Source organism: Rhipicephalus microplus, chromosome 9 (assembly GCF_043290135.1).
Source record: "Rhipicephalus microplus isolate Deutch F79 chromosome 9, USDA_Rmic, whole genome shotgun sequence".
Lineage (NCBI taxonomy): Eukaryota > Metazoa > Arthropoda > Arachnida > Ixodida > Ixodidae > Rhipicephalus > Rhipicephalus microplus.
In genome coordinates, this window is record NC_134708.1 from 24,787,512 (window position 1) to 24,807,296 (window position 19,785).

The 19,785-nt window shown below is 43.7% G+C and overlaps 2 protein-coding genes across 6 annotated transcripts in view; one reads left to right on the top strand and one right to left on the bottom strand.

Annotated features, from left to right (window-relative positions):
• LOC119163618 (phosphatidylinositol-3,5-bisphosphate 3-phosphatase MTMR14) overlaps positions 1-6,303 on the bottom strand; it is a 48,735-nt gene extending 42,432 nt beyond the window's left edge. For 2 of the 3 annotated variants that reach the window (XM_075873340.1, XM_075873339.1), the window contains exons 1-2: positions 6,076-6,303; positions 606-671 (exon numbers count right to left, since the gene is read on the bottom strand). In XM_075873340.1, the coding sequence (XP_075729455.1) occupies positions 606-671; positions 6,076-6,258 (249 nt within the window). In that variant the 5' untranslated portion in view covers positions 6,259-6,303. The remainder of the gene's footprint in view (positions 1-605; positions 672-6,075) is intronic. The other variant, XM_075873338.1, reaches the window with a different exon arrangement.
• Positions 1-19,785, top strand: part of LOC119163619 (uncharacterized) — a 69,323-nt gene that overhangs the window by 47,005 nt on the left and 2,533 nt on the right. The window contains exons 1-11 of one of the 3 annotated variants that reach the window (XM_037415660.2): positions 6,601-6,923; positions 7,032-7,151; positions 9,142-9,219; positions 9,310-9,391; positions 9,509-9,601; positions 9,700-9,730; positions 10,982-11,039; positions 12,320-12,636; positions 14,347-14,513; positions 15,823-15,890; positions 18,654-19,243. In XM_037415660.2, coding sequence (XP_037271557.1) covers positions 7,032-7,151; positions 9,142-9,219; positions 9,310-9,391; positions 9,509-9,601; positions 9,700-9,730; positions 10,982-11,039; positions 12,320-12,636; positions 14,347-14,513; positions 15,823-15,890; positions 18,654-19,243 — 1,604 coding nt within the window. In that variant the 5' untranslated portion in view covers positions 6,601-6,923. Of the gene's footprint in view, positions 1-6,600; positions 6,924-7,031; positions 7,152-9,141; positions 9,220-9,309; positions 9,392-9,508; positions 9,602-9,699; positions 9,731-10,981; positions 11,040-12,319; positions 12,637-14,346; positions 14,514-15,822; positions 15,891-18,653; positions 19,244-19,785 lie in introns of those variants that run through there. The other 2 variants (XM_075873341.1, XM_075873342.1) reach the window with 2 other exon arrangements.

Consider the following 19,785-nt stretch of genomic DNA (forward strand, 5'->3'; position numbering starts at 1 on the left):
CAAATAAATCTTGTTTTGAGTTGAACCTGTGCTTCTATTGTTGAGGTAAATTTTAATTAGTACTTCTCAAAGCCTGCTGTTAGTTTCTGGTGTTAGAATCCCGATTCGCGGCCACTTCATTTTCTTTTTCGCTCTGTACGTTTTCGTGGAAAGTTTTCCCCGCGTAATTCACGCACCCCCAAACTTTGCATCGGTTTTCCGTCAAAAGAAAGTGCAAGGATTATGCTAGTAAATACGGTATTCGAAAAAAATTCTTGATGCAAACCGTGCGGAAGTGCATCTCAGTTATGTGTACTGATGAGGTTGAGGGCTGCACACGCTGGGTGGCGATAGTTGCACCTTGTCGTTCTTGAAGCTCTCTTAAATCGAAACTGGTCGATAATGAGGGCCCTGTAAATAATTATCTGTCGCGTGCTGCAGCAAACAATGTGACGTGTTATGACTATCAGGCTCCCCAGCAACACACTCCAGCAAAAAAAAAAAAATGCGAAGCCAAAGTTTTTCTGTCAGTACTCCTTTAGGCACCAAAACTTTTACGCATCATCAGTTTCGAAAACAATACCACATATAAAGTGCACAACCTGCAAGAGTGAGTCAGAAGTTACCTTGAACACGTAATCCTTGGCAAAAAGGTCTTCGCACTTCTGCTGGATGTCCGCATTTCTGCGAGCCTGTGAATGACAAAGAACAATGGGTCAAGAGTCAAAAGCGTGCTTTTCACATAGAGAGCCACCTGCTGTGCAAGACAACCACAAGAGACGCACTCGTGACAAAAAAAAACAATGCGGTGCTAGTCAGCAATCACGTGCTCGGAACCAGCGATTAAGCTGTTGGGACAAAAAATACGGCGAAGGGGCATTTGATTGATCACCTCTAGACCATAGCAACTTCAAATGAGAATTAACGGCAATCTTTTACAGGGCTCAACTTTTGCAGTTACTATTTCATTATAACTAACACTTGCAAAAACAGAATTGAAGTTGTGCTATTGATCTTGCCAGTACCAGTAGACAATGACAAACTGTGCAGCTTGGGACCTGAACAAACTTGAGCACAAGTGAAAAGTTGGCCTTTAGACGAAGAAATCTTGCAAGCAAGAGAATATGACATGATTCTTACATTACTACAAAACACAAAATTAAACGTGTTCACCCCTACCATCAGTAGTGTTTTTCATACACATGCTATCAATATAAATGAGTTTAGATTGAGCACTCCCACGAACTTTGCTTGACGTATTTGAGGCACAACATGCATAATACTGAAGATAACTTTTAAAATCTTCTTAAATACACTCACTGTTCTCTTACTGATGCTTTTAGCGATGAATCTTAAAACCTTACGTGGAGGTAACAATTATACATATGACACTATGCATAATAAATTTGATTTAAGAGTAATGGATTTTGTCAGGCCCATAGCCAGAAGAGGGTACCCTAAAGGCTCCCCCCCTCCTCGAAATTTTGATGGAGCAGGATGTTGTTTAATAGAACATGAATAATGAAAGGCGTTTTTCCCAAGCCAAGTGCTCCCCCCCCCCCCCCCGCCACCTCCACAAATTCATGGCTATGGGCCTCGATTTTGAATTAATGAAATTAAAGCTAAAACAATTAACATTAATATGAAATGGGAGCAAACAATTAATAATAACTACAAGTAATTCCGATCAGCATTTACTACAAGCAATTCCAATCAGCATTTGCTTATAGATATACATTTCATTTAGAATTTATCACTAAAGATTCTTGTAACAAATAACCTAATGTCCTATTAAATGACAATGATCAGTTTTTGTACTAAGATTAAACTAATTAACTGTGCATGAGAAAAGTTAATTATAATAAGTAAAGGTGCCACAATGAACCAAATGGTAAATTTACAAATGTAGTTAATTCCTAAGAACAGTTCACATGTTCCACATAAGGGAATGCAGAGAACCAGTGTGTTTGACAGAGAAGCACCGCTAACTGTTATCATGCCACCACAATGCGAGATAAGACGTAAAACTGAAGTGCTCAAGTCTCATACTTTGTTTTATTGTTGTATTTTCAATAAACACCACTTGTCGATGTTTGTCGTCACCAGATGCTTCGCTTAATTAGGACAAACACAAGTGTGTTTACCTAAAAGCATGTGTATAGACCTGCGTTTGTACTAATTAGGTAAAAAAAAAGTTCGAAGCCTGCACGAGTGCCACAAGCCGGAAACGAACAGTATACCTAGTGTTAGAACTGACCAAGTCTCGGTGCTAATGCCAAGCTTTTGCTACAGATTTTGCTAGTATTACTAAGCATGGCAAGATATGACTACTTTCAGGTTTCAGTTGATTCGCCATGCTACGCATGTGTCACGCGACTAGTTATTACACGATGTTACAGATTTTTGCCTTCGTGTCTAGTGTTACAAGATATGTAATCTCAGTCACGTGGCTAGCTTTTACATGGTTCAGGCTCGAAGGTGGTGTTACATGACTAGCTTCTATGTGTTATACGATATTTAATCACAAGACTAGGCATTACATGGTTTACGATGGGAACCAATCACGTGACACGATTGTTAGACACATGGCTATCAATTGCATGGCCTAGTGGAAATAAATGACTAGCTATTACGTGAAGTCAAGAGATTTTAATCACGTAACTATTTATGTGGTTCATGACGAGAACGTGCCATGTGACTAAATTTTATGCAATGTGAGATTTCAGTCACATGACATAGTGCGATTCTCATTTATGTGACTAAATGTTACGCGATTTTTAGTCACCGACTAGATGTATGACACTGCACGATTTTCAGTCACCCGAGCGATGTCATGTGCTTTTGTCACAAGGCTAGGTGTTAAGCAATTTCAACTGATATAAGTGCATGATGTCATGAGATTTTGCCTTAAGATACTGGCTGTCGCACAACTTTTAATCACGTAACAGATTTGCCCCTCATAGTTATTGTATTCCACATTGTACAAATCAAGTGTTGTGGGAGTGAAGGAGAAGTTGAAGAGGATAAACGGAGCATGTACTGGTTCGTGATGACCATAATTACTGCTCACTACCTGGCACAACAGAAAGCTTTAAGAGCTCAGCTCTTGAAACAAACATTGGTCTTCACGAGGGCGCACAAACACGGACACGACAAAAATAAAACGCTTGCGGTGTCTCAACTTCCTTCCAGTGTCTCTGTTGGCACACCCTGTCTTACAGAACAGATACATCTGTATTTGCCCGATTAGGTCAAACACACATGTTCGTCTGTCACGTGCTTGGCCTATACAGGACAAACACAGATGCTCGCCTGTGTTTGAGTAAATTAGGACAAACAAATAAGACAGCACCGCCATCTGTATTTGTCCAAATTATTATCACTTGTTTTATAGCTCTATCACGATAACTCACCCTATTAGAAGTACTATTAAAAACATGTCACGCGCGGCACCCGCGACTGTTTGTCTAAGTTTAAGCAGTTCAGGACAAACACAGACAAACAAGACAGGACAGGCGTCTGTGTTTGTCCTAATTTTTATAGCTATGTCGTGCTAACTAACCAGATTAGAAGTGCTCCGACGAAGGCATGTCAGGCACTGCACCCGCGACAACAGTCAGAATTTTTCCAACTGCACGAAGACTGAATATGTTGTTTGACATGTGAAGCCCTCTCAGCTAGCTGCCCCATTCTGAATAGCGGTTGGTCAGTATGATAGCAAAGGCATTGATAAGGGGGGCAGACACACAGGCAGTGAAACACAAAGTGCCCACAAGCAAGATAAGTCTTGTGACTGCGGGCACATATGCTGATAATTCTTGACTTGTACAGCCTATTATTTCCACAACATATAAATCTCAGATGGTCGAACATACTCTCCTGCTAGGCTAGTTGATGCATGTCCGCAAATAAATTTTTGCGCAACCACACAACGTAGTATGACAAGAGCTGTTGTCTTTCTTGTGCAGTTTTGTTGACTTAGAAGTTACTGTGGCCACGTACCCGCAACTGTTCACATTTGCTACTTTATGCATGATGTCACGCGAGGAGTTGAAATTCAGAAAACACCAAGCAATGCCAGGGTAGTCTCAAAGTGAAAAAATTCAACAAGAACACACTACAGTCTCTTACAGCCCAAGAATAAATGTGAGCTCCGCCAACAGCGGTCACCGTCCCATCCATGCAGAATTGTTATAAATGTTCTACTCAAGGCGGGCCTTTGGCGCATTACAGGCATATGGCTTGGTCATATAGGCACATGTCAATTTTGATAGCTTTAGGTCGAAAAGCTTTACTTCGTGGCAAACTTCCTAATAAATTTTCAACTTCACTGATCAGCCAAATTTTAACAAGAAACGACAAGCTTTTAATCCATAATATGCATAATATTTGCATTATTAGCAAAAAAGTGCTTACGGTTAGAACAGAAATCATTAATCATTGCTTTGCAGCACAGGTGAATGACAGGTGCGCTGCAGTACTGGGGGTGGAGCATGTATTTATTCTTAGGTTTTAACAGACTATAGAAAACGCTGAGGTGAGTGTGTAGGGGCATAGTTGGGATTTCATTCTAGGGGAGAGGTGTCTGACCTTTTTTGTATGTCAGGGGCATAGCCAAGATTTGTTTTTTTTTTTTTTTTTTAGGGGGGGGGGGGGGGAATTTCACCACCTTTCATGATGCTCATGTGTGTGTGTGTGTGTGTGTGTACATATGCACATGCAAAATTCAGAATTATCCGGTCGAAGGCGGGGCTTGAACCCGACCCTCCCCTCTCAGCTACACTAGCGGTTGTGCATGTATACAAAGTGAAAGTTATTGCGGTAGAAGGGGGGATGGGTGGGGGGAGGGTGCGAGAAACATTACTTCACCCACATACCCCCTCTTCTCGCTTTGAACTTGTTGCTCTAGTGTCACGAGTTTCGCAAGAAGGTTCCCGTGCTAGGCGCGCTGCCAAATCACGTGACGACGATAGAGAGGCGAGGGGGAGGGTTCTACACAAGCGGAGTGAATCACATAACCAGAGCGAAACAAAAAAAGAACGGTTAGCGTAAGCATACTAAAAGCACGAAGTGGGAGTGGCACTGGTGCACCGCTACTCGGTATTTTAATGTTACTGAAGTGTTTCGTTTTTTCGCCAACGCGCGCTTGCCGCACGGACCAGAAAAGGAACTCGTTTTGGTCTAAATTAAAACGCCGCCGTGCCTTCCGCAGCGATAACCTACATTCGACAATGGACAACACGAGCATAGCTCCGCTTCGGTGAAAGCAAAATAAAAAAAAAACACAGACAAAACGAGCACAAACAAGTTCCAGAAGGAAACGGCCCAACCGAATTCCAGACACGATCGCGGGAGACAGAAAGTAAAACTTTCGATGTCGAGCAACTGTTGAAGTATAAACACGACACTAGAGATGCTAGCGGTCGAGGAATCGCGTTTATTCGACCGACAGTCGCGGCAACTGAGGTTGGTCGGCTCCGAGGCAGCGTGCCTTCGAAATACACCGCAGATCATGAACGGCACGTGCTGTTTCGTCTACACCGATGTGTCGACACCGGCTACACAATTGAGCGACACTGTTGGCACGCGACAACGGCAACTTTGAAATCGTTGTTGTGGGCCCTCGCAAAAAAAAGTAAACACGGGACGGGTCATCTGCAGCTTCGCGTCGCACCGTGGTTTCCCTTTTTTGTTTTTTTTTTTTTCGCGGTGTCGCGATCTCCCAGTCTTGCAATTCACGGCGATGCGCCTACTCCATCCACGAAACCGTGAAACGAAACGGAACGCGGAAGTCTCGGATCGATGCACGAGATTTGTCACACGTATCCGGTCTCTTCTCGAGCGATAGATGCATAGGATAAGCCGACCACATGGCGAGCCGTGCGCAAGGTTGGATTGTGGTGATCGGCGGATATGGATTACGAAGAACGCCTCCGCAAGCTGTCACACGCGAGCTTTCGCAGCGGCAGTGAGCGCGGTGACTCGGGCGAGTTCGTCGCTAAGCTTCCGAGGCTCCGCGAAAGCGAGAAAGCCCGCATACTGAGGCGGCGTTACTCTTTTTTTGATAACGTGTCATCGTGACGGCGGTGTATTCACCTGTTCGGAGTTGCTCGTGGTCGAGCTGAAGACGGTTTTCGTGCAGAACTCGAGCAGTCCCTGTAGGTCGGACGTCTTGACGACGTCCATCTGAGACGGCTGGCGCGGTGAACCCATTGTCGCTAAGGTCGGAGCCCCGGCGCGCTTGGAGAACACGGGCCTACGCTCGCCACAACGATGCATACCACGCAACCAGCAGACGCCATGTTCACAATCCCTTGACAGGGGTCATGTGACTCGCTAGTGACGCTTTAGCGGCGGCGCTGATGAAGCGCTGGCTTCAAAACCATGGCGGTCATGACGTATTTTGCCAAAACGCAATGTACATAGCCTTCAAGATTGGCAATAAAAGACTTTAAGAATACCATTATGCTGCTTTTATCTAACTGATATTTGACCAAAACATAATCACCTAATACATAATACAATATATTTTAAATATAAAATTTAAAAAAAAACGTTAAATGTTTGTTGTTTCATTGTATTGTATTTTGCAGAAAAACTAGTACCAGGTGGCAGCAGCAGCGAAATTCAACTTGCGATGTGCGAGACGGCTGCTGCACAGAACACCCAGTCTTCGATACGTTTATCCTGATAAGCCAACGGATTTTCAGTGTCAGCTTGACAACTACCGTTGATTAGTTGGCGCGCTATCTCCGTCACGTAACGCAATTGTGTTTAGTTGCGGATTCAACCTCTTCTTGCTAAACGGGATCCCGTATGTTGACACCCGGCGGGAGCTTGCGGGACATACTTCTTCCCGCGCTATTCTCGTTGTTCTAAGCTAGCTGCAAAGCAAGACAGGGGGAAAAAAGGGGGGAGCCCGGAAACGCTATTAGGTATTTACGGTGAGTGCGCTTTCCTCGCGACGTTCGTCCAAACCTCCATGCTTCCGTTGTTAAGTTGTGTGCCGCGATGTCTTGTTCATCCGATTGTTGAATTTTCTCATCTCGCAGATGCGGTGGATAACGTTTGACACGTCCGCTGATGGGATATTCAGCCGCGAATTGTGTCTCGAAGACAGCGAGTTTTTACGTTCGCACATTGACACTTTCAAGTGCATGTGGCACGAACAGGTGTGTTTTGTTTGTGCTCCCTTGCGTTGCGTGTACGCACGTGTTTTGTCACTCATGTTTGATCAGGTGTGGCTGCCGCTGGTTGTCCTCTCTGTGGCTTTCCCTTCGCCTTTGCTCACGAGCTCCTATCATTTTTGTGATTCGGACCCGGCTTGTCTATCCAACAGGGCCAGCAACGCTAAAACCAGTGAAGAATACACTAATGAGGTCTGAAATTCAACGAACTACAGAAATAACCAAAGAATTGCAGTAATTGGCCCAAGGTAGTAAAATACGCTTCCGAAACATCCGGTCTTGGCCGCGCCGCTTAATAGAGGGCACCACTGCCCCGGCAAGCGCGCGATTGTCAAGGGAATCGCCGAGTTGCCCGTGCTAAACACTGAATCGGGTTTCGTTGTAGTGGTGCTACATATAAAAAAAGTGAGGTTTCACGTCCCAAAACCACCATATGGTTATAAGAAACCCCGTACCAGAGGGCACTGGAAATTTCGACCATCTGGTCGCTTGCACAGACATTGCACAGTGCACTAACCCTTACAATTTCGCCTCCATTGAAATGTCATTTTAGCGGCTGGAATCGAACCCTAGACGTGCTGGTCTGCAGCCAAACACCCTAGCCACGGATCCACCGAGGCGGACTTAGTGCTCATTTCACTAGACAAGTGTGTAGCACTTGTCAGCCATACAGTGTCTCATGTGGCATATAGTCATGCTGAAATTTTTTTTAGTTATATTTGCCAAAAACATGGGAAGGTAGGCTACATTAGAGCTGGCTATCCCAACATAATGGTAGTAATGTACAAGATACACACAAATGAAGCGGTCATTAAAGGCTGGCGATTCTCAAAACTAATTTTCTGTAAACAAGGTCTGAAGTAGTATAATTAACAGAAATAACCAAAAATTGCAATAATAAACTTAATTGCTCTGAACACTTCGGAAACATATGGCTGACACCCGAGCCATGCCAGAGAGGGTGCCACCGCCTCGTTGAGCGAGCGATTGCTCCTTACACCGGGCTTTCGTCGCTACAAATGGGGGGAGACTACCTGACGGAACTCGCTTCGAATGACATGTGTCTCAACTGGTGTGACAAGCGGGGACTCCATAAAAGGTGCAAATCTCACTCCAAGTTTGTGAATTACCCAAATGTGATTGTACTCGTGACAAAGAAGTCGCACATGCTTACGCCAAACACTGATGCCATTGGCGGTCTGGTTAACGAAGCAGTGGTAACTCTTCGAGCGGGAATCGTTGGCTGCCAGTGCTACGCGCTTCCCGAAGTTTCTCAATTGTAGAGCTGGATTTAACCCACGGCTTATTAAGTACTCTGCGTCAAATGGGTAACTCGGGACGTATTACAAGTCACGATTACAGAACTGAACATGGAAAGCAGAAAAGTAGGTCTGAAAATGAATGTCCACAAAACTAAAGTAATGTGCTACAGTCTTGGCAGAAAACAGCACTTTGCGATAGGCGGAGAGACACTAGAAATTGCGAAAGATTATGTCTACTTAGGACAGGTAGTAACCGCGGAGCCAAACCATGAGAGTGAAATAACCAGAAAAATAAGGATGGGGTGGATCACATACGGCGAGCATTCTCAAATCATGAATGGTAATCTGCCACTAAGCCTCAAGAGGAAGGTATATAACAGCTGCATCTTGCCGGTACTTAGTGAAACCTAGAGGCTTACAAAAAGGGTTCAGCTCAAATTGAGGACGACGCAGCGAGCGATGGAAAGGAAAATTATAAGCACGCATTATATACTATTGCAAAGGCTTGCCGCTGTTCGGGTGTCATTTCACGAAGGTAGTACATCAGTCACTACTCAAGAATGACGTTGTTCTTCACTACGAGCGAAATTTCAGAAGCGTATCGCGTTTCTAGGAACGCAGATATACAAGCCACCCATTCTGTTACTACATGATTGCAAATTTAACTGTATTTGTATTTTACATTTTGTGTGTTTATCATATTTCTTTTTCAGACTCGAATATATTGGGTACGGATGATTATAAGTCTAAGAGAATACGTGAGAAAACACGTCTTTACAAGTGAATCTCTGGTAAGTTCATAGCTCCTTACACCACGCTCTTTCCGCCACTAAGGGTGACCAATCTCATTGTGTTTTTTTTTTTTTCTTCTCCGTTTCAAGGAAGGGCTCGGTGCACCTCGACAAATTTTCGAGATGTTAGTAGAATATTCTTACATAAACATCTGCTCAAGTTTTACGCAAGGTGAACTTTGCTTCTTTTTTTCCTCTCCTGGCGGTGTTTGTGGGTGTGTAATAAAATCTTCAAAGACTATTTCGGTGTCCGTTCAATGCAATCAATAGTTACCTTCATTTTTTTCAGAAACTTTTGGAAGAGCCAAGGAATTCCTAATGGCCATTATACACGTTGCGGCAAATCAAAATATGAGTGGCAGCATAGGAGCACGACCACTGTGTAAGCACTGTTTTTTTTGTTTGTTTTTTAATAGTCTAGCATGTAGTCGGGAGTCCTGAAGTGGTGTGGTGAACTTTTTGCATGATGTTCTGTTGCAGCAAACGACCCGTTCTACAACAAATTTACGAGGTATGTCAAGTTTTATGTTTAACGATTACAGTTTCACTCATGGCACAGTTTTTTTTATTTATTTGGATGTTCTAGTGTCCGGTCGATAAAACAACATTTAGAAATGATGTGCAAACATCATTTTTCAACATTGCATATCTAGACATCACGCATTAAAGGGAGAACTTTAAAAAAAATCACAGCATAGTTTTGCCATATGTCGAAGCCATTGAGTATGGGGAATTTTAGATAGAAACTTTTAGATCTATGCAATGCAGTATTTAAAAATCATTAGAGCCTTTTTCACCACTAATCTATAGCATTCTTTGCGTCTACTGTTCCCATTACCCCGCCGCGGTGGTCTAGTGGCTAAGGTACTCGGCTGCTGACCCGCAGGGCGCGGGTTCAAATCCCGGCTGCGGCGGCTGCATTTCCGATGGAGGCGGAAATGTTGTAGGCCCGTGTGCTCAGATTTGGGTGCACGTTAAAGAACCCCAGGTGGTCTAAATTTCCGGAGCCCTCCACTACGGCGTCTCTCATAATCATATAGTGGTTTTGGGACGTTAAACCCCACATATCAATCAATACTGTTCCCATTAATAAAGCTTGTGCCTAGACGCGCAAATATATGCCAGCATTTTTTCTGCTCAGCCAACGACATTGAGGTAGCGGTAGTGATACGAGCAAACATTGGACTCTCAACAATACAGCCACATAATTTGGCCATGACAACGAGCGTTGCCGTGTAATCGCTTTGAATGCTGGACTTGCTGCGCATTAGCATGGACATGCCAACATAGATCAGCACATTTGGTGCTACGCAGGAGCAGCTATATTCACACGCCAGGGGCATTGGAATGCATTTGAAGGCACTTGACAGGCTGTTTGCATTGTGCCGTTAGAGGGAGTAGAGTCAACGGTGGTTCGCGTTTGTTACATCATGGAGCTCACTTCGCGCACACATGTTGCTTCGGAGCGTGCCTGCGACTTCAACATGATGTGCCACTACGTGCCAACAACTCGAATAATTCCAGGAAAAGCGAGGGCATCGCGTTTAAGAAGTTGCGCTTCTGTTCACGGTATCACGTGCCAAGTAGAAAACACGATGACAGTTGCCAGACCCGTGATTTCGCTCATCGATTTTCACTTCATTATTTTTTTTTCGTCTTGCACCTCATAAAGTGTCATTACTTCTGCGGGAACTGTGGGATGTAGAAAAGGTTTCAGTTTGTGTGGAATTGCTTATAAATGCTTGCTTTTTTTCTCTTGCAGAGATTCTTATAGAACAGTATTTGGCCAACCTTCTAATGTACTCAGGATGAAGTTACAGGTGCGTCTCTTGAACAACCATTTTGTATGCAAATTCATGCATGTCTGTCATAGTACACAAACACATTACTCATATGCCACTACAATTCCCATTTTCCTATTCATGTCAACCTATTTTTAGCCCTTTACTGTTTCCATAGGGGTGAGTAAGCGCATTGCTAAAAACAAGTTCCAGGGCTCTTACATGGGGCGCTTTCTAATGGGGTCCTCAAAAGCTTGGGGGCCGCCGAGCCCTTTTCGTATGCCCGCTTTGGATCAAGCAAGAGTTAAAAGTCTTCGAATAGGGTCTGCTGTGCTTTGCACATTGTCCCCCTTATTCTAGGCCAGCGCTCACTACAGTGGGTGACGTCACGTTTGTTTGTCACAAAGCTTTTGGGGAAGGCGTTGGGGCGCCCAATAAATTTGAGAAATAGCGTCCCCAACACGAAACCCAAATGTGGTTCGGCTTTGGCGCATGTGCAGTGGTCTCGGCGCTATTTTGGGGGGCCCCCATTCATAAACTTCCTATTTACATAAAATATATAAGGCAGGACAAATAATGAAAAGCTTACAATTATTGGAGTGAGACACATTATGAATAATAAGGCAGGACAATTTGTACTTTAATTGATTACAGGCTTACAATAATTGTGGTGGGTCAATGCAAGGCACCTGCGCAGCTAAGAGCACCATGCAGATAACATGGAGCGTACACTTGGCCGGATTCTGGCTGTGTCTGTGGCCAGTCACATGATGCAAGATGTTCACTGAAGTGCCAGTCCTTGAAATCATGTGACCTTGCTTTGCCCAATCGAGCGTAAGCGTGTATGCCACGTTTCTTCTAATGTAACGATAGTTTTTTTTTAACTTCTGTTACTTGAAGACAACCGTCACATTGAAATCATATATATATATATATCAAAATTCGAGTTGTCATAAAAGTGCAATGATGCGTGCAATTTTTTAATAATTTTTCTTTTTTCCTGGACGCATTAATAGGTCACCCCTCGCGTGTCAATCGGGGGTCATGTTACGATCGAGTCAGTACAGTATTTCAAACCTAACTTGATGAGACCACGTGATCGCGCTAGCCAATCACTTGCTTTCGCATGCTTACAGCTTTCTTAGTGTGAAACTGGTTGAATTTCCTTCATTATGTTAAACAGTGCTTTGTGTGAGTGTGTTCAATTTAAGAAGCATTAGGTGAACCTTGATGTTTCTGTAAAGGAACGCAGAACTGTCAGTGGAATTCGCAAAACCGAGCAACCAGAACGAGTGCCTCGTCTTTCTCCCCTCCGTCAGGTGTACGCAACTGCGCCGCTGTACAGCCGTTTTGCGGCAGGCGTTGTTGCCGTGCTGAAGCAGTGGATAAAGGCCACCGACTGCACCCTTAAGCACTACTACCTGAACTTTACCTCCAACCCCTACTGGTCCATCCCCGATGACTTCTGCCCTCAAAAACCGTTTTTCAACTATGTCGACGAATACTGCTTCGGGTGGCAGAACCCAGACTACGATGAAGTCGGGGAGGTCATGCGCAAGGCGCCCGACCGTGCTGCAGAGTTTGCGGAAGTCGTCGCACTGCTGCCCAGCGAACTCATGGATATCGAGGAATATATGTGAGTTTTTCGTCCATATTTCAAGAAGGACGCGGGTATTGAAATATTTTTTTGTTTTGTATCGATTGAAGTCAAACTTGGCGAGTTTACGTATGTTTGCATAGAGATTTTAAATGTGCAACTATTTTTGTATTATAACATGAGTGAACAACAGATGACAATGTGAAGCATGGTATAGGGGACATTAACCTTGCTGTTTCAACTTTATTGTAGCAATTTTGATATAAATGTGAAGAAAATATTGTGGATGAAAAGACAAACGTTTGTTTTCATTAAGGTTGCACCAACAAAGAAACAAGCCTCTAAAAATTTTTCTCTTTCATTTTAGTATGATAGTATGTAGTTTTTAAAATAGCAAACATTTCATACGCTTTTTCTTCTTTTTGGTGTAATAGCTTACCTAAATTAAATGAGTTAAAATGTGAATAAGTCTGTAACAATCGCCTCGAATGAGTGCTCGGTGCAAGAATGGATGTTGTGAACCCCTTTGAACAAAACATATGGTCTGTTAAAAATTAACGGGCGAGTCGACATGTGAAGCTTTGTCGGTCACAAATGCTCAACATGCCATAACATTTGTTCAAATGGGTTTAGAGCATCCATTTTTGTTTTCTTGCATACAGTCCTCATTGCAGATAACTCCGATGTACTTATATTTACTCTGTAACTCACTCAATCGACGCGGCAGGTCGGGAGATCGAATCAGGTTGTGGGTAGAACAAAAATGTGCCTTGGGTTGGAGCGGCATTGCAGGCCAGGCCATCTGCGTGGCAGACAGGTGCTCTGCCACAGAGCCACACCAGTGCTTGACATTGCTTTAAAAAATTGCATTGCATTACATTGCATTGGGAAAAAAAAGCCCTGTACATGTGTCATGTAGTGCAAAATGGTAGAGGGAAGTGACAACAAGGGGGACAAGAAAGGAAAAAAAAAGGTGAGAGACAAAGGAACGGGCATGTGCAACAGAGAGTGGGTTTTGTACAAAGCAGCTCATATCGTCCCCTAGTCTTGCATAGTAAAGTATAGCAACTCATATTGTGTAGTCATGAGTAGTATAGTATAACAGCTCATACCATTGCCCAGTCATGCATAGCTACTCATATCATTGTGCAGTCATACGTAGTATAGTAATAACAGCTCATATTGCATGGTCATACATAGTATAGTATAGCAGCCCGTACCATTGCATAGCGTAAATTAGTATAGCAAGGAGTGGGAAAGTGGAGTGAAGATGAGGAGTTGGGTTGTAAGGGATAAAGGGGGAGTGGAATCAGAAAGTGGGTATAGAAAGATAGAAAGATGAAAGAAGATGATCATGAAGTCAATCTGCATTCGTCAGGTGGTGACATATATACGCATAGAAAATCAGAGTGTTGCTGTAATTTAAGAATAAATTCTTTCCTTTATTTAAATAATCATATGCATTAAATTAAGCACCACAATTTCGTAGGTCATCTGTAATCTTTTATTAAAGTATATAACCTCCATTATTCTAAAGCTGCACATTGTTCTTACAAAACCACTCAATTCTTGGGCATGCGCCACGGGCAATAGGTGAACGAGAACAGGTGGTGGCGCTTGCTTGCCTCTACAAGCCAAGCCTACATTTTCTAAGGAAAGGCTGCCCAGCACCACCGTTTCGTCAGGCTTGGCAGCGCTAGTGCAAAGATGCTCTAATTTTTTTGTGTCTGTGTCTTCCTCTCAATGCAGGAGTGATGACTGCAGTGAGTACAGCTCCTGCAGCGATGATGAGCATGGCATCAAGAACTGGAGCAGCATAATGTTTGCCGTGAGCGATCACATCATGGAGAACTGTTCATTCCACATTTCTCGACAGTGCAGCACCTGTAGGGCTCACGGCACGTTCTCGGATGATTGTGAGTGACTTTTTTCGGTGTATGTACAGCATATTTTTTTGGCCCATGTTTTGCAAACTGTGCGTCTTCAAAACGTTTAAATTTGGTCTACTGTCAACTACCTTTGTGCACAGACATGAAGACAGTTGAATTTTTGTTTAGTTTTTAACTTTAAGAGCATGCTCAAAAGAAAATATGGTCGACAACCCTTCATTCTAATCTCTGAAAATCAGATGCTGAAGGGTCCCCCATGTATGTTGCTGTGTGGTGCAACCAACATTGTGTGGCGTCAAGCAAACAGGGAGCAGAAACTGCGTCACTCGCGTACTGGAATGTGACAAGACCAAACAAATGTTTCTTTGCACGTGCAAACCAAAACACTGAAACTGCCAGCATTGCCATCTGTTGGGAACAGAAAACGACTAGGCAGACTTATGAATCTAAGCTTGCAGAAGCTTAGATTCAGAAGCACCGGTGCGGCACTGCTCTGCCTATGTGCATGCAGAATGCATTTGCCTTATTAAATCCGAAATTCATTTAGTATTTTTTTCTTTTTTTCAGTAATACTATCAGCCCTTATTGTAGAGTTGTTACAGGAGTGGAGGGTAAATTGCGATTCTGTTCCGTTCACTTATAACCATATCCAAGCACTGGCTAGGAAATCCCATCGTTCTAACTGATCATTATTAGCGGCTTGAGAAAACAAGGCAACAGAGAGATCAAAACGCCTTATTTACATGCAAGCATGGTAGCGCACTATGTATTACTTGTCTGAAGAAAAGCCATAGTCTGTCAGCTTTGTCTGCTTCACGCGAAGCTGGCGTGCATCTTTCTCAAGAGAACATCTAGGTGCTCTATTAGCTGAGTGGCAGGTTTTTCATGGAAACGAAGTCCTAGAGGAACTTCATAATCCATTAGGACTCCTACAATGACAGCACTTGGGTAGGCTGTTCAACCACGTCATCGCGGTAGTCACTCTCGCCGATGTCCACAGCAAGGCGCAGTCGGCGTGAAGTGCCATTTTCGACGCATACTGTGGCCAAATTCAGTTGCTACATCCGATGTCCCAGCATTGTAATAAGCGGTTTATTTTACCATAGAAGGCATACAAAAGTGAGCGGTTTTATCGATGTTCGTCGTTATATCCGATACATTGTTGTATAAATGGTATCGTTACAAGTGGACACAACTGTGGTAAAATGCTATATGAGTTTATAGCGAATCAATTGTAAGTTGACAGGGGAGATGATAGTACTGTTGCGTGACATTCGTTTTGATTACTATGACAACCTGAGAGCTCCCTGAACCACGCTTCCGTTTGTTGTTGCAGCCGAGCCGGACGACTCGGACTTGGACGATGTTGGGGACAAGAACTGCATGTTCTGGAACCGGCGTGAGGTGTGTAACGAACTTTTTTTTTCCCCACTCACATCAGTGTGTGTGTATCTTTTGTTTTTCACGATGGCAGCATTTCACCGGCTAGAACCGTTACACCTGTCATCGCTTGCTACACAAGCGATGACAGGTAACAATTACACAGGTATTCCTGTGTCAGAATGTCAAAACCTTCCATAACTGTACAGCCAAGCTGAACTGCGTGTGCAAAGTGAGTGGAGTGGCACGTTATAGAACTCGCACACTGTAGTGGTTGATCAAAAAAAAAAAAGACAGGAAAAAGAAGATGAAATGTTGTTATGAAAAAATGGATAAACAGGAGTTGGGGTGTGTGCTTGAGGCGACGTTTCGACAAGGGTACTTGTCAAAACGTCCGCTTGAGCATACCAGCCCTTGTTTGCGAATTTTTTCATTGTAGTGGTTGATGGTAGGAGTGTGCGAATAGTGAGATTTCATCTCGAATTTAATTCAAATCGAATATTAGAAAATAAATAGCCAGAAATGTTGAATGTCAAGTCGAATACCAAGGATTTTTTTCTTTTTTTAATTGAAAAAGAACAACAAAGAAATGCTATCGGCTCATGTCCTCGAGCCTATAATGCAGCTAGGTACTGCCGCCGAAAGGCGATGGATTGTCGTGGCAATGAATTTGATGCAGAAACACGTGCTGTTCCACGCGACGTCGCTTCAGACTTTCTCACCCTGATGTTGCTATGTTTCCTGCAGTTGAAAACACGCGCTCACTGGGCACCTAAGTAGTGTGGATTGGCAGATACCGCAAAGCAGCTTCCGCGATATATGGATTATGTGTAGCTCTATGCGCTTTCCATTGTTTCAAAAGATCATTCTTCATCTGGGGTGGTTCAGGAGCTCATTCAAACATTTTTGAACCTCTCGCCTGTAAGGTCTGAGCTCTGTGCTCGTCATTTTCTTATGCCTGCAGTTCGACAGTCTCCCAGACTGCTCTCTGGACTTTTGCACTGGAGCCATGACGTGCAAAAACGACGTGATCTCGTTTAAAATAAATATTTGCTCGCATTTCAACTGGTATGTCAGTGAAAGGTTAGCGGGAGGCCTTCTGTAGCGACGGTAGTGCTAGTGATTTATCCTCCCCACCCCAACCAAGTTGTGACAGTGGCTTTTGTCACACTTAAGATATTCGTCTAGTCTAACTATTCGAAAATTCAGATACTAGCAATTCAAAAGTCTATTTGAATTCGAAACTCCCATATTCGCACACCCCTTGGTGATGGTGCAGGTAGAAAGGCGTGACTTGGTTCACTGTTGATAAGATGACGACTGCGTTCACCACTACTGTATCACGAGTGCACTTTGTTGTAATTGACGGAAATGCACACAGTAGAGATCTCTAGTTCATTCTGCAACCTGCCATATTAGCTCGAATATAAGCCGACCACCTAAATTCCAAGACTGTGATCTAGTGCTCTCAAGTCGAAGCAAGTGAAGCAGGTGTTTCGCGAAAAAACGTTTGACACGCCGAAACTTTTGTTCATTCTTGTTTTCTGACATACAGTTCTGACTACGGATTACTTTGATGTGTTGATTTACTTCTATAAACTCTAGAGTTTAGAAAAAAAAGTTTGCTTCCCAAAGGGTGCGGAAATTATTTTATATTTTAACAAGTATGTACTGGACTAAAAACGTACCTGCATATTTGATACCAAGCCACAAATATACAGAAACTGCAATCTTCACAAACAACTAATCAAGAAATATCTAAAAATTGTCACTGCAGCTGCAACATTAAAGCAGTGAATGTGATGGCAATAATTCAAAATGTTATGCAAAGAATGGCAACTAGATTGAAACGTTCAGTGCGCTGCTTAAGAAGAAGGAACGCACAAAATGCACACAGAGGACAAGCACAAGCTAACGACGTTCATAGCTGAACACTTAATGCGCTGCTCTAACACAAAGGATTGTGCAAAACGTATACGCACAGGTATACACAGGATGAGCCCAAACTAGTGTCACAGTTGTTACTTTGCTGTGATTGAAAAGGGTGCTCTTTTCACGAACGGGGGCTCTGCCGAGAAAAAAAAGTGAGAGCTTAGTGCACCCTGTAACTACACCATCATTCCAGTCAAAGCCCAAGATGTACAATGCTACCCCACCCCGATATAAGCATGCGCACGCATAGGCAACCACGCACTGTAGGGCAGAGTATGCGTTTACAGGATTGGGGCTCCAAGCGCGGCTTTTGCGCCATCTCGCTGGCAATGGTGACTGCGCACTGATGTTTCGCTTGAGATCGGCATACCGACTATGGTAAATGATGTATGTAAATAGCTTGCCTTCACTATGGTGAAGGATGTGCGCTTTTGTGACTCGGCATTTAATGCAGTGTGCTGAGGAGCGGGATGTCGCCTGCTTGATGCTGCACGTTGAAAAATGTTTTTCTCGCCTATTTTTCTTTGGGCTTTCAATATGTGTGTGTGTGTGCGTGCATGTGCATGGTACCCTGCATATAGAAGACACCACATGCAATGAACAGGAACTGCTGCCCAGTGTGTCTCTTATAAAGGAGTTCAACTATATAGGGTATGAAGTCTATTGCTTCAAGTCTTATTTTCAAGCCTTATTTTGATCTAAACGCACCTGTGTCTCTCAATTGTCTCTTGCATCAGTGTCCCCTGTGAAAGCTTCAGGTGTAGGGTGTTGCATTTGTGTACAGCAAGGAGCATTGCAGGTTTTTATTGCAACATGCAATGAAATTTGTAACATTTCTCTCTGTTTTTCTCGCAGGTCATAGTCATACTGCAGGCTGCAGAGAAGATGTTCAGGGAGAGAATGCTGGACGAAGTCCTGAAAGCTCAAATCGGTGAAGCTTGCACCTGTGAAGCGCAAGCCGACGGCAGCACGTCAGATGCTTCCGTTCCACGGAAGAAAAAGAAGTCCAAAAAGAAACTCTCCGTCACCCTCTCCACCAATGTCACGTCGACAGGGAAGCGACCGCAACCCACCTTGATGAAGAATGGCGCGGATCCTCTGCCACCAAGGTCTCGAGCCGAGGTGATCAACCTCGACGAAGAGGACAAAGCCAGCAAGCTCACCACCGCCCTAGAAGGACTCATGTTGAAGATAGAAGGGAGTGGCGAAGCCACGTCCACTGCCCAGCAACCTGAAAAGCCTCAGGAAACACCGAAGCCTCCGCAAAAGGCATCATCGTCAAAAGCCAAGTCTAAGCCAGAACAGATGCCAGCACCAGCGAAGAAAGTCCAGGTTGCAGACAAGAAATCGTCAGCCAAGGCTGCCCCTGCCGCACTAAAAACTGCACAGCGGAAGTGTGCCAAGTGCGGCAAAAGCGAAGACGTCAAGCTCAAAAAGTGTGCACTGTAAGTGTTTGCCACCTCTTGAGTTTGTGAAAGTGCAGTGTTCTGCCTTTGTAGTTTTTCTGTGCTGCTTTTCAAGTGTCTGTTCAAAATGTGTATGTTTAGTTATGAGCACTGAAATGCAAATTAGAGTTGCACAAGCTTCATCCACAGGTTCTCCTCAGGAAAACGATGCCACTTGAAAATTTAAAAAATGCTCTCTAGATAATTTAAATTTTATACACCCTACCTGTTAAGTGTCGTGAGGTGCAGTGCACGGCACTCCATTGTAGATGCTGAAATTTGGATAAAATATTTCTCCAGTTATATTCGCTTTCGATCTTTGATAGTTCATATATGTGCAGGTTCACAAAAATGGATTTCAGAGGCTATCTTAGCCACGAAATTTTGTGCCAGGACTCCTTAAAGAGGTCACTTCTACAATTTAGTACATGCTCCTTATCCCGTCAATTTCTAGAAGGTATCCTGAGAGGCAAGGCTAGTCAATGCTGTCCCTGTAACTGCATAGGCATTGTAAGTCGTACATTCACGTAACTACAAGGTGC